General features: G+C 36.5%; 1 protein-coding gene across 1 annotated transcript in view; it reads left to right on the top strand.

The window, feature by feature from the left end:
• The first annotated feature begins 2,367 nt into the window (after positions 1–2,367).
• syt9a (synaptotagmin IXa) overlaps positions 2,368–13,743 on the top strand; it is a 99,366-nt gene continuing 87,990 nt past the window's right edge. The window contains exons 1-2 of the mRNA XM_081372362.1: positions 2,368–2,590; positions 9,842–10,286. Of these exons, the coding sequence (XP_081228488.1) occupies positions 2,443–2,590; positions 9,842–10,286 (593 nt within the window). The 5' untranslated portion in view covers positions 2,368–2,442. The remainder of the gene's footprint in view (positions 2,591–9,841; positions 10,287–13,743) is intronic.

Here is a 13,743-nt window from a genome sequence, read left to right as displayed (position 1 = left end):
ATCGCAGCTACCGCTCACATATTGATAAATGGCATGTTTTGTATGGAAATGACTGTACTCCCAATTTTCTGTTGCACGTTCATTTTGTAAATTAGGCCATTGTGTTTTTGTCCTTTGTCTTTATCCTTTCTGTTTAGCAGTCTCCATATTCTAGTTCATTTCCTTAGTAAATATTTATTGTCACCAGTGTCTCGTTTAGATTCTTTGTTGATTATGTGTATATATTCTCTGTGCTCTATTCGGTTAATTGTTGTTATACATCTTTGTTCCAAGTGTGGTTCATGTGATTAGGGGCCAAGCACCGAAGGAGCGGAGGCACCTATTGTATCAGTTGGTGTTCTAATTAGGGGCCAAGCACAGAAGGTGCGTAGGCACCTATTGTATCTATTTTATTTGATGTTCTTTATGTGTCGGCAGTCGACCGTGAGGGGCTGCCGTCTTTACTTTCGGTTTTGTATTTGTTTATTTATTTTATTAAAAGTCTTTGAATGTTCGCCGGTTCCTGCCTTCTTCTTCCCACAACAACAAACTGCGTTACAGGAATATATATATATATATGTGAATTCTAAAATGAGCGTGAGATCGAAGGATGAGGCAGCCATCACTGAATGACAAAGTCTTAAAATATATTCCTCACAAAAAATATAATGTGACCTAGGATTACAACTTACGACTCTGAATATACAGTAGTGCATGAGTCATATGGACCACTGCTATGATACTTTTATGGTTTCATTTTTGTAGCCACAGTGTGGACATGTTACAAACAAACTGAAAAAAGTAAATAACGTAATAAAAGTTATAATTTCAAAATTTTAAAGATTAAACTTGGGGTAAGAATGACACTATAATGAAAAAGCACCAGAATAATGTTTTAAAACAGAACAAGAGTGAAGTTTTGATTTTTCTGTTTCGATGAAGTTTAGTGTAAAGTGGTTTTGTATTTGCCCCTTTTAAACTGGCTCGCCACAGAGGTTGCCTAATGACTTGAATCATGTCAGCACATGCCAGGTCAAAAAGTTTCAGTCACTTATGTTAGGTTTCTGCTTAGGGTGAACATTATGCAGACAGTGGAATCAACAACATTCACTATTTAGTTTGTCCTTATTGGTTTTTATTCCACATTTTGCACTTTATTCACCTTTGTCTACTAAGATGCCCTCAATATCAAAAATGGTGCATTCTCCTCTGAAGGAGCATGTGATGAATGATCAAGCAATGCTCTCCAACAAGGTGCATGCATCTTCATTATTGGTGCTTGACCAGGTCTGTACACTTCTGTTCACATTGGGCATATACCCCGCTGTCACTGAGACAGTCTCTTGGAAATCGTTGATTAAGTGTGATGAAAAAATTAGGAAGTTTGACTATGGTGCAGTATTAATAATGTCTCAAATATAATATAGGCTAAGAATCACATGTGTGGTTTTATTTGATAAATTCTGCAGATAAAAAAAAAAAGAAAAGTTAAACAAATAAATAAAATAAAAATACACATACACACACACACACACACACACACACACACACAAATACTAATTGATATGTGTTTAAAGATTTAAACAAGATTTAAAGCACAGCTTTCCGAGATTAAGAAGTTGGTTAATCATGTTTGCTGCTCATATTCTGCCTTATTAGAGATTACCTTACATTGCTTTATAAGGTTCTAACAAACACTGATTAACTGACCATTAATTATCTGTTTCAGTTATCTGCAATATTCATCCTTTAAATTCATGTAATTGATCTTTGTTCCACCTCTGTATGGCATGGCTAATATATCGAACAAATTCCCATCAGACAATCAACCAGGTCAGTTTCTTAGTATATTTGTGCAAAACACCACCAAGATATAACATATGCCAGGCTTTTCATTGGCTTTAAGATGTTCCAAACTAAAATCGCATCATGACAAGTTGTGTACCAAATATCACAAAGTTACTCTAGTTAGTGTTACTCCTGTAAAACCAAGGTTTTGCTGTATGAAAAGTGTACTTACTGGTTTTGTGGTAGACACTGATTCTTAGCTTCAGCTGTAAAACGACTGTTTAAAGGACCAAGAAACACATTACGTTTCGATCAGGCTGTGAGCATGCGCACTGTCTTCAGCACCACGGCGAGCGTGGACATTGAGCTTCACACTTCAGTTCGTGCATGTGTGTGTGAAGATTCAACCGGTGGCTTTTGTTTTCTGACTCCATTTGCGTCACGACTGGGCTCCACGTCAAGCAAGAACTTCACCGTGTCGAGTGAATTCTGGGAAAGGGAATAATAATAATTATAATAATAATAATAATAATAATAATAATAATAATAATAATAATAATAATAAAAAAGAGCTCGGTTTGTCTGCGAGAGCGAGATGCCGTCCGTGAGATGATGTTTCTCTGTGAGGGGATTGCGCTTTAGAAGCTCCACAATCCAGAAGGATGCTGGTGGGAAATGCCTGTCGACAGAGAGGACGAGATTTGTCAAAAAGCACTAGAACTCTTATCGGATCTTTGTTCTAAAGGGGAGGTTCAGAACGAAAACTGTTTGGATTTCATTTATTATTTTCGAGACCTTGCCAGGCCGAGGTATTCGGACTCAGGTAGGCGACACTTCTGTACAAAACGGTTGCATGCGCTTTTCCCCCTCAGCATCACGAAAAAAAAATTCATTTGATTCAGTATTGACTTGTTGCTCAACAATTTATTACAAATCAACCTCCAGCGTGATCACGCTTGAGGAATGTCGACCACATTCACGTTTTATCTTACTTGACGTTATGTGTCGGTATCTGTTGAGTTTGGTGTAATCAAATACTTTTGTCAGAAATTGTAAAGAAATGCTAATGGAATTTCTCTCATGATTTGGAACGAATTATAAGGATAATTAAATAGCCTACGATTAATGTTCTAATAAATAAATCGTTTATATATTATGAATTATTTATTTGCAGTTAATGCAGCAGGACCTTATTTCATTCTTACCTGATCTTTATAGGAATTCATAGCAAATTCCCCCCAAGAGTATACACACTTTGACTTGTAGCTATGATAGATTATTGGAAGGTGGTAGCATGATAAACCTTTCAAAGCTTCACACCAATCCAGTCCTTATTAAAATCCATTCTCTTAACATTTACCACGTTTCATCAGTTTTTTATTTTATTTTTATTGTTATTATTATTATTTAGATAGCCTACTACATTATAGCTGAAGCCACATTGTCCAAGATGATAATTGCATTTGATTCAAATGTGGCATCTGTTACTTCACATAATTTATTGTGTAGATGAACTAAGATTAAGACAGTGCACAGCACAGGGTGTGACTAAACATGTATTGGCTAAACTAAGGTCTTCTTTTTCCAAAAAAAAAAAAAAAAAAAAAAAAAAAAAACGAGAATGTTCTCTTAAAGAGACAGTGGCAAGGAAATGAACCAAGCGGCAACCTTCCGGTCTCTTGAATCCAACACGGAAGTGACTTAAACTGCAATTCATCGACTGGCCGCTAGAGACAGGCTCCAAAAGAGAGTCAATCCCATTGACCCCCCATGTTAATACTGTATGCCCAACTTTGCAGCAGAAAAAAAAATGTTTACAGCCTGGTACAAAAAGTGGTTTTGGTCTATATAGTCAAATTTTCCCTTCATGTGAGAGGGGTGATTTTTTATTTTTTTTTATAACTCATCTGTTTAAATTATATTAAGTCTTAAAGTTCTGCATAATTAGGGGCTTGAGTGTCAGGTGGATTGCCGCTGCTGTCACTACTAGCCGTTTGTTTGCTGTCTGTTAGCTGTCACGTCACGTCACCTAATCCCGTCTATTTGTGACACGCGGTGATGCGCTGCCAAGATGGCGATGGCCGGCTCCGCCCACTTTAGCCTTCAGAAATGCTCTTCAGAAACCTACGGGTGACGTCACGGACACAACATCCATATGTTTTACAGTCTATGAAATGTGTGGTAGAGGGCTAAGTTATTTACCAAAAATCTTCAATAGCTTGGATATCCATTTGACCAGTCTTGCAGCAAAAGTTTTTTTCTCCATGGGAGTTCAGGACATTTAGACCAAGTGGCTGTGTAAACTATAATTAAATAATCAGCAGCATGAAGCCAGAGTGAAAAGAAAGAGGCAAAACAATAATTATCTAGCATCTCACTGTGCCGGAATGGTCGCCTTTCTTTGAATGCCATGTTAACATTGTTTTTTCATTTGGAGGATATATATATATATATATATATATATATATATATATATATATATATATATATATATATATATATTTATTTATTTATTTATTTTTTTTTTTTGGAAGAGACCTGATTACACAAGGGGCCATATTAAATAGCAAGTGCAGTGTTTTTGTGATTTTGCAATGATTCAGTATGTTTAGAGTTCTTTCCCCCCCCTTCTTATGAAAATGCTATAGGCATAACTAACATTTGGTATTCTTCAGCTGCAGCATGAAAGACCACAGGCTGGAGTTCCATCGCTTTATTAACCTCTTATTGGAAATCCCATTTCATCTTCTCAATCCCACTTTGCAGAAAGCTGTGGAATGGGGTCAGATGATCTAGCATAACCGCTTTGGCATGTAACAAGATAGGAAGGGTGATTGACTGCCTAGTACTTTTAAATGTTGATATTGCACTTTTATAGGGGTTTAGGATCATGTGTAATATTCCTGCTTGTGAAGGTGAATACAAAGAAAACCTGCATTTTTCCATAAGTATAATGTTACATGTGTTACATAACTGCAAACAGCATTTTAAAAATGTATCGATATGTTTGCTGCATTATTAGTATTTAAAACCTCACTTCAAAATTTTCTGTGTTCGCAAAAAAATTAAAAAAATAACACAAATGCTTTCGTACAGGCAGCTGCAGTGCAGTTGGAATCTCAGCTATAGAGCTCTTTGAAGCTCTTTGTGTGTTGGAATGTTTCTATGGGTTACTAGATATGAGCCATTGTGGAGCTCTCACTTTGAAGTGTAACTGACACATTCAGTTGACTGAAATGAGTTAGGCTGCTTTAGAGGACTCTGCTCAACAGGGACAGCTCAAATAAAATAGAGTTTGGCAGCTGGTGTTTCTGCTGCGATATAAAAGAAGAGGAAGGGGGAAAAACAAAAAAAAAGAATTAAGGTCCAGGTGTAGTTCTATCTAGTTGCCATACAAATGCCATGGTTCCATAATGCAACATTTTAATTGAGCTAAAATAGTTTCAAAATGTATACAGGTTCTTTATTATTATTATTATTATTATTATTATTATTATTATTATTATTATTATTATTATTATTATTATTCCATGGGTTCTCTGTGGAATATTATGATGTAATGATGGAATGAAACATAATTACAAACTATTACCAGTCCACATTAGTTACAGGTAACTAACTAAATATTAGTTAGTCACAACCTAACTAATGAGGTCTCATAGAGCGGTAAATAATAATACATGTTTTACATGTAAATGTTTGTAATGCTATTATTTAGGTTGCAATATATAGAAAAAATACTAATAATAAAAAAAACTAAAACAAACAAGAGTAAAATAGCACTATTTGTATCAACAATCGACAAAGACCATAACAGAGGCAGGAACTTAAATACACAGAGATGATTAACTAAAAGACGAAGAGCTGTGATGATTAGTGTCCACTGTGAATTATATAGTGGCGGGAAAACAAAAGAAAAAGAAACGCGTGATGAATGAAAACAAATTAGAGTCAGAACTAAAAAGGAACATAACGTGACAATATCATACTATGACACTAAGAAATAAAGTACTGGCAATTAATGTTTTCTTCTTTCAACATGTTCAACATTGCTTTTTAACTGGATAATCTGTTTCTTCGAAATATTAAGACTGCCCTGGTTGTGCATTTTGAACTGTTGCAAATATAGCTTGCTATTTAAAAGTACATTTTCTATATAAATCAACGGTACAACGTCATAAAAGCATTTTAATAATACTGTTTTTGTTCATGATTTGTAATTTCATTAGATAATGTCCTTTTCTCCACAATCATTCCAAAACAGGTTAAAGAAAGTTACACCCAGGTATTTTGATCAACTGTTCATCGCAGATATTGGCTGCCTCAGAATACCAAGGGTTTTAAGTATGATTATCTTAAATACTCAGTATTTGATATAAGATATTTATGGTAGGAAACAACCAGACAGCTTTTTAAGGGAAATTAGACAGACAGCATGGTATATGCCCCATTTTCTTCAACATTTGGAACCCATGATCAGATTTCCCAGGTTTCTCATGTACCTGACGGTCAAACCACTAATAAATGTGGAACAAGTAGCAAGAGACCCATTAAAGACTATTATTGTATGCCTTGCCACCAGTAAAAATACATTATGTGGAGTATCCGTTTTCCAGCCAGAGCATTATTTCAGAGAAGGAGACTCACAGCAGCAGTGGGTTTCTTAGTATTCCTCAATCAATCCATTATAAACAATATGTTAATATAAATCTTAATGTAATCACAGACAGACTTGATGGTGAGATGAGATCTCCGTGTGGAGCATACTGACTGTTGTCAGACTCCTTGTGCATACAAAAATCTCACTTGATTATTACAATTAAAGGCTGGCAAAAGCAATGTTTGTAAATGTAAACTGATATGTCCTACTGACACACTACAGCAAAATATATAAACAATTGGCTTAAAGGTGACCTATTATGCCCCTTTTCACAAGATGTAAAATAAGTCTCTGTGTGTATGTGAAGTTTTAGCTCAAAATACCCAACAGATCATTTTTTACAGCATGTTTAAATTGTCACTTTTTGGTGCTCAGAAAAACGTGCTGTTTTAGTGTGCCCTTTAAATGCAAATAAGCTGCTGCTGCACGGCACAGGGAGCGGAGCTTCATGAGCTCGCGCTCAGTCTCAGGACAATTTCATCTCACGGAATGATGATAATATCAGAAACTCTCAGTAACGGTGTTCATTTCGACCCGGAGTCGGACCATAATGCCTACAGAGTCAGAGTGCTGTATGGAGATGGAACAGGTACAGTTTAGTTTAATTACTGTTATAACGTATTTGTCATCTGCTTGTATGTATCCACTATTAATAGCCTACAAGTCTGCTGTTTCGGCAGACTGATGAATGATGATCAAAAATATACTGATGAGTTTAATAAATTTTATTGTACATCACACAAAAGATGAAGCGTCAGTTTTACTCCAGAAAATCACCGTAAGAGCTGAGTAAACACAGTATAAGAAGTGCGTAAGTACATAAACAAATTTCGGTAGAGTTGAGGGAGCATTTTTTTTTTAAACAAAATAATTCCACATTGTCTTCAGATTTAGGGAGTAAATAGAGAGAGCTATGTGGATTAATACATCCAGCCACACAACACCTACAATGCTTGGGAGACATTCTCGTCAGTGCAGCAATGGCGGATGTGTGAACTCGCTGTGAACTCAGGGTGGGTCTATGTTAAAACGGCAGTGTCTGTCGACACTCGTGGGCGGGGCCTGTGGCTTTAGTGACGTCACTAATGCCGTCTTCACACTGGCAGTTGAAATCAGCTCCGTAATACGCAATACGCCCCCAACGGACGTTGTACTACAACGTTGAAAAGCGTCAGAAGCTTCGGAAGTGAGTAGAACAAAAATGGCGGAGAGATTAGAACGGTTGATTTTGTCTGTTTCAGAATGTACAATTCTGTATGATCTCTCTGATGAGGGTTATAGAGACATTAATCGGAAGGCTGCTGGGTGGAGGAAAGTTGCCCAGGACGTTGACATGTCAGGTCGGCTAAATGTGTTATAGTGGTATATAGGACTTTTAATTGTATTAACTGTCCTAATAACGTTAGAAAATCATGAAAATAAAAAAATGACGTGACAACTTATCATTATAAAATCATTATTTATTTTATTAAAAGTTAAGAATTCAGGTTTGTTTATCAGTACCATAGCAACGCTAACTTCCGCTGGAATTGTACATGTACATACATATACATACATATACACACACTTGTATGTATCACACCTCAAAAAAATATTTTTTGCTTTTTCCTTTGTGATTGTGGGACTTGGAGCATTTGTTAAAGGGTTCTGTCAGGGCCGTAGCTAATGGGGTGAAAGCTGTGATAATGTCTAGAAGCACTGTGAGGCCTGCAGCTGGAAACATACAGTACAGTATATTGGTAATATATTAATCATATCTCTGGAATACTTAATTATGATTGGTCAGTCATGACATTGATCAGTCAAATATTTCTGGATAATGACCAAAAGCAGTCTGCTTTACATGTCCTTGTTTCCATGTCTGGGTGCTTTCCCCCCTGCCCTATACTCTAATGTGCATTTTGACTTATGATAATTACAAATATATTTATTTATTTTTTTTGCTGTGTAATTACTCTTTTGTCTACTTTCAATAAAATTATAAAATCTTTTTTTTTTTTTTTTAGATTGTGTCAGGGTGTTGTGGCCTAGAGAAAAAATATTTGGGGATTTATACACCCCTGAACTTCCTCAAGACAATTATTAAGGGGGCTTGACTGTCCAACTGGTGATCCTGTCCAAACTGTCCAACCCTTGGCTGCCCCACTGTGGAGTTCATTAAACCAGTTTTGTCCATCCTAATTAAACATGTCATATGCTTTGAATGAACTGTGTAAGGGTTCCCTTTTTTACTGCTAATTAACTGAAGTTCCTGATTTTAATTAAAGTTCATGGATTTCACTGTCACTGGTGGTTAAGGCTAATCATCACAGTGACAATATCCAATGTTTTAAATGGCAGTGGCTTAGAATAGGCATTCAGTTAGGTGTCTCGGGAATACAGTGTGCTGAATATGGTTAGTTTGATGTAGGAAGCTAGGGAGGTTTTTTTTTTTTTTTTTTTTTTTTTTTTTTTTTATCAGAACAAGGAAACTGTACATACTGAAAGGCATTACATATGAAAGTAAAGCAGGTGTTTTAAAGAATATTATACTGTAGTGTCTATTTGAGAGGTTTGAGGAAAAGGTAGTAAATGACTGGAGACATGTAGCCTCTAACTTTAAGTCCATTAAATTATTCTTTGAATTTTGAGCTTCTGCTCAAACATCTTCAGACTGAATGGCTGTGAACGAATGGAGCCAATTTGCTGTTTTTTTGATGATATACTTCATTTAATATTTGCAATTTCTGTCAGCATTTGCAATATATGATCCTAAGATTGTTTTTAAGAATTCAATGTTTCTCCTAAGCTCTACCTATGTGTTTAAAGCACATTTCCAATGAACCATAATCTCTGATCTATTGAAATCAGTGTTACTGGTAGACTCCCATTGAAGCCTGTTGACTCTATGAGTCGTTCAAAGAATTCACAGAGATTCATGTAGATTAAAAATGCAAAACCAATAGTGTGAAAATGCTTTGTGATAATATTTACAGTTTCATTTATTGAATATTGAACTGCACCAAGCGTGATATGTATTATATAATTTGATTTCTATTAAATGGCATTGTTGCACTTATTATGGATTTTCACTTGCCACTTAGACAATGCAGAAAATTATGTCCATTCCTTTGTGTACACATAGACTTTCTTATAACAGTGACAACTGCATTCTACAACCAAATTAATTCTTGAAAAATGTTGGTAGTGACAAACAAATTTGTATTAAATCTGAACTGCATGTAACAGAACTGAAATACTAGTTATTAAAGCAGTCTTATTTGGACCTAAACAACTTGTGCTCCCACCAGCCCTGAAGTCTAAGTATCCCATACATCATGTTCCAGAAAGCATTTGTGTAAAATTAACAGATGTATGTGGCCTATATTTCTGTCTAACCCTCTTTTTTGTATGCACTCAATTCTTTCTTCGTAGATATATCCATTAGCCTGCTGTCATTGGTGGTGACCGCTTGTGGCTTGGCCCTGTTTGGTGTCTCTCTCTTTGTTTCATGGAAATTGTGCTGGATTCCATGGCGCGAGCGAGGCCTCTCTCCAAGCACCAAGGAGGGACATCCAGACCCTCCTTATCCTCCTCCTCCACCCCTTCAACCCCAGCGTCCAGAGGTGGACGCCACCCTCGATCGCCGGAATAATGCCCGATGTTCAGTGGTAAAAGAGACAACAGTGCCGCCCACTCCAGTCTCTCCAGCGGTTCCAGGATCTCCTCCTGCAGTGCCAGTGCCTGAGGCAGCCCTCAAAATAAGCCACACTTCACCTGATATTCCACTGGAGGTGGAATCTAAGACTCAAGAAAATGGTGTCCATGGCAACACACGCATGCAGAGGCAAATCACGGATCCATCCTCGACCTGTGTCAGGTAATTCAACCTTCTATAATTTAATGGATTCTGGTAAAAACATCAGTCTCTCAACAATAGAACTGGCTAAGAGGTCAATTTGGTCTCTAATCAGTGTTTATCACTAAGTGTCTCTACAATCGAGGACACTGACCTCATAAAGATGCAGTTTTCACTTTAAAATTGGACAATTTTAAGGCAGGCCCATCAGCTTGCAGTGTTTTCTTCCACATTTTAAAATTACAGCATAAAATGACAAGAGCATTCCTGAATAAGGAAGTATCAAGTCTCTTGAATCAATCATACTGCTTTTGTTGAGATTTTGTAACTGAATGAATTGTAGAAGGTTTGGTGTAGATTTGAAATAATCAAATCAATCAAAAAAACTAAGCATCTAAATGCTTGAATATGACTATCCTCTTAGTTTAAATAAAAAAACATTGTTCACTTGCACAGTGTCATGATCAGGGTTTGAAATGAATTTTTTCACTCACCGGTAGGGTTGCCAACTGTTCCGTATAATACAGAATCGTCCTGTATTTAAGGCATCAATGAAGCGTCCCGTATGAAAGCCATACGGAACGCAGCTTGTCCCGTATTTTCAGGCATACGATCTAAATTAAGAATTAACCATTTCTTTGAGACAAATCTTTGTTTGATTTGCAAACATAGCCTTTCGCGGAAGGCTTTATGACCCAGCAGAATCCTCTCCCGGCTGTCGCTCCCGCTTCACAGACAACGGGACTCGCGCTAACGGCAAATACATTCTTTCACTGTCCACGTTTTGATTCCAGCTAATCAGTTTGGGCGACTACAAACAATGTGATTATTGTTCATGAGTCCAACATTCAGCAACGCAAGAAAACATGCAGTCTACCTGAGGGAAGAGGTTATCAAAAATCTTTCACTATTGTAAGTTAATGTTAAATAGAGAAAAACATTTTACATTAAAGTAACTTGTACCGTAGGCTACTTTGGACCTCGTTATTGAAACATAAAATAACCAATAAAATCTCAAGCACCAAAAGCAGCGCATTCTAATCATCTAAGTTCTCTTTATCTGAAAAGTATGCACTTTTCATTTATTCATACATGGTTGCAAAAACATTTAGGCCTAGTTCAAAATTTTAAGTGCCATTGTTTAAATGTTTTTTTTTTTTTAAAGATGTTTAATTATTGTGCTTTCAAATTTTATGCCATCTATGTATCTTCCTGACCAAAAAAAAAACCTTTTATGTTTATTGTTTTGAATAGAGGTTGATGATACAGAAATATTCATTGGTATAGCTATATATTGAAAATAGGTCAAATTCAACAATTTGAACATGGAGCCACATTATTTCTATGGGACTGAACCATATATGGCCTTTAAAATGAAGATTACAAAATAAAAGTTTATTAAGAATGAGAATTTAGAAGGATATTAAGGTATCTTTATTATTTTTAGAGTTACAAGCACACAAACTTTGGAAAAATACTATTTATGGCACTCTAGTAATGTTCAATTGTGTTGATAGAAAAAAAAAGATACATTTCTAGTTTCAACATTATTTGTTCTTCAGAAAATGTGCAACCATTGAAAATGTAAACTAATTTACTCACGGAGCCACATTAACATCCCTATATTGGGACTTAATTAACCATATTTGGCCTTAAAAATTAAGAAACCAAAAGAAAAGTTTGTTAAGAATTATAATCTAAAAGGATATTAAGATATTTTTAATATGTGTTGCAGGCATGCAAACTTTGGGCAAAAAACAAAAGTACTGCTTTTTCCCATTTTTAAAATGTCACCGTTGGCATAGCTATAATGAAACAAAGATGGCTAAAGTCAACCAATAGACCTAACAATCTCTGTGTAAAAGTAAAATAATGCTGCAGTTTTAAAGTCATTTTAACCCCCCTGTAATCTGACTCCAAATCTTAGGTGAAAATTGTCATTTTGACCCATTTTACAAAACTGTAAATTACTCAGTAAATAGACATCCATCACATGTAGCCTAATATTTTGGCTTTCTTCTTCATTTACGTTTGTCTTTCTTCAGAATATTTTCTTTTAACAAAATCAAAAATTTGAGCCGGGAAAGTTTCTGATATTTGGTTGATTTTTCCGAAATGACCCAAATGTGTTTGTCTGAGAACCTTTATACATCTTTTGTACACATATTTAACTGTAGATGCTGAAATGATATGCACTGTGTGGTACACTACAAATATTTTGGGTGTTCCTTATTCTGTCCCTTATTTTCCTATAAAGAAACCACGATTGTTCCTTATTTTCCTTTCCATAAGTTGGCAACCCTACTCAACGGCCAATTTGGCTACTACATCTTTAAGATACCGGCCATTCAGAACTTCTACAAGCCAAAAAAGCAAAAAAGAAATAAACCAGATTAACTACGTCACAGTTTGTATATACAGTGAGGAAAATAAGTATTTGAACACCCTGCTATTTTGCTAGTTCTCCCACTTAGAAATCATGGAGGGGTCTGAAATTGTCATCGTAGGTGCATGTCCACTGTGAGAGACATAATCAAAAAAAAAAATAAAAAAAATTAACTATTTATTTGTATGATATAGCTGCAAATAAGTATTTGAACACCTGAGAAAATCAATGTTAATATTTGGTACAGTAGCCTTTGTTCGCAATTACAGAGGTCAAACGTTTCCTGTAGTTTTTCACCAGGTTTGCACACACTGCAGGAGGGATTTTGGCCCACTCCTCCACACAGATCTTCTCTAGATCAGTCAGGTTTCTGGGCTGTCGCTGAGAAACACGGAGTTTGAGCTCCCTCCAAATATTCTCTATTGGGTTTAGGTCTGGAGACTGAACCTTGATATGCTTCTTACAGAGCCACTCCTTGGTTATCCTGGCTGTGTGCTTCGGGTCATTGTCATGTTGGAAGACCCAGCCTCGACCCATCTTCAATGCTCTAACTGAGGGAAGGAGATTGTTCCCCAAAATCTCGCAATACATGGCCCCGGTCATCCTCTCCTTAATACAGTGCAGTCGCCATGTCCCATGTGCAGAAAAACACCCCCAAAGCATGATGCTACCACCCCCATGCTTCACAGTAGGGATGGTGTTCTTGGGATGGTACTCATCATTCTTCTTCCTCCAAACACGTTTAGTTGAATTATGACCAAAAAGTTCTATTTTGGTCTCATCTGACCACATGACTTTCTCCCATGACTCCTTTGGATCATCCAAATGGTCATTGGCAAACTTAAGACGGGCCTTGACATGTGCTGGTTTAAGCAGGGAAACCTTCCGTGCCATGCATGATTACAAACCATGACGTCTTAGTGTATTACCAACAGTAACCTTGGAAACGGTGGTCCCAGCTCTTTTCAGGTCATTGACCAACTCCTCCAGTGTAGTTCTGGGCTGATTTCTCACCTTTCTTAGGATCATTGAGACCCCACGAGGTGAGATCTTGCATGGAGCCCCAGTCCGAGGGAGATTGACAGTCATGTT

This window comes from Scardinius erythrophthalmus (genome assembly GCF_964197995.2).
Source record: "Scardinius erythrophthalmus genome assembly, chromosome: 8".
Classification (NCBI taxonomy): domain Eukaryota; kingdom Metazoa; phylum Chordata; class Actinopteri; order Cypriniformes; family Leuciscidae; genus Scardinius; species Scardinius erythrophthalmus.
The sequence above is the reverse complement of the archived record's forward strand: the minus strand, read 5'-3'. Positions and strand labels throughout refer to the sequence as shown.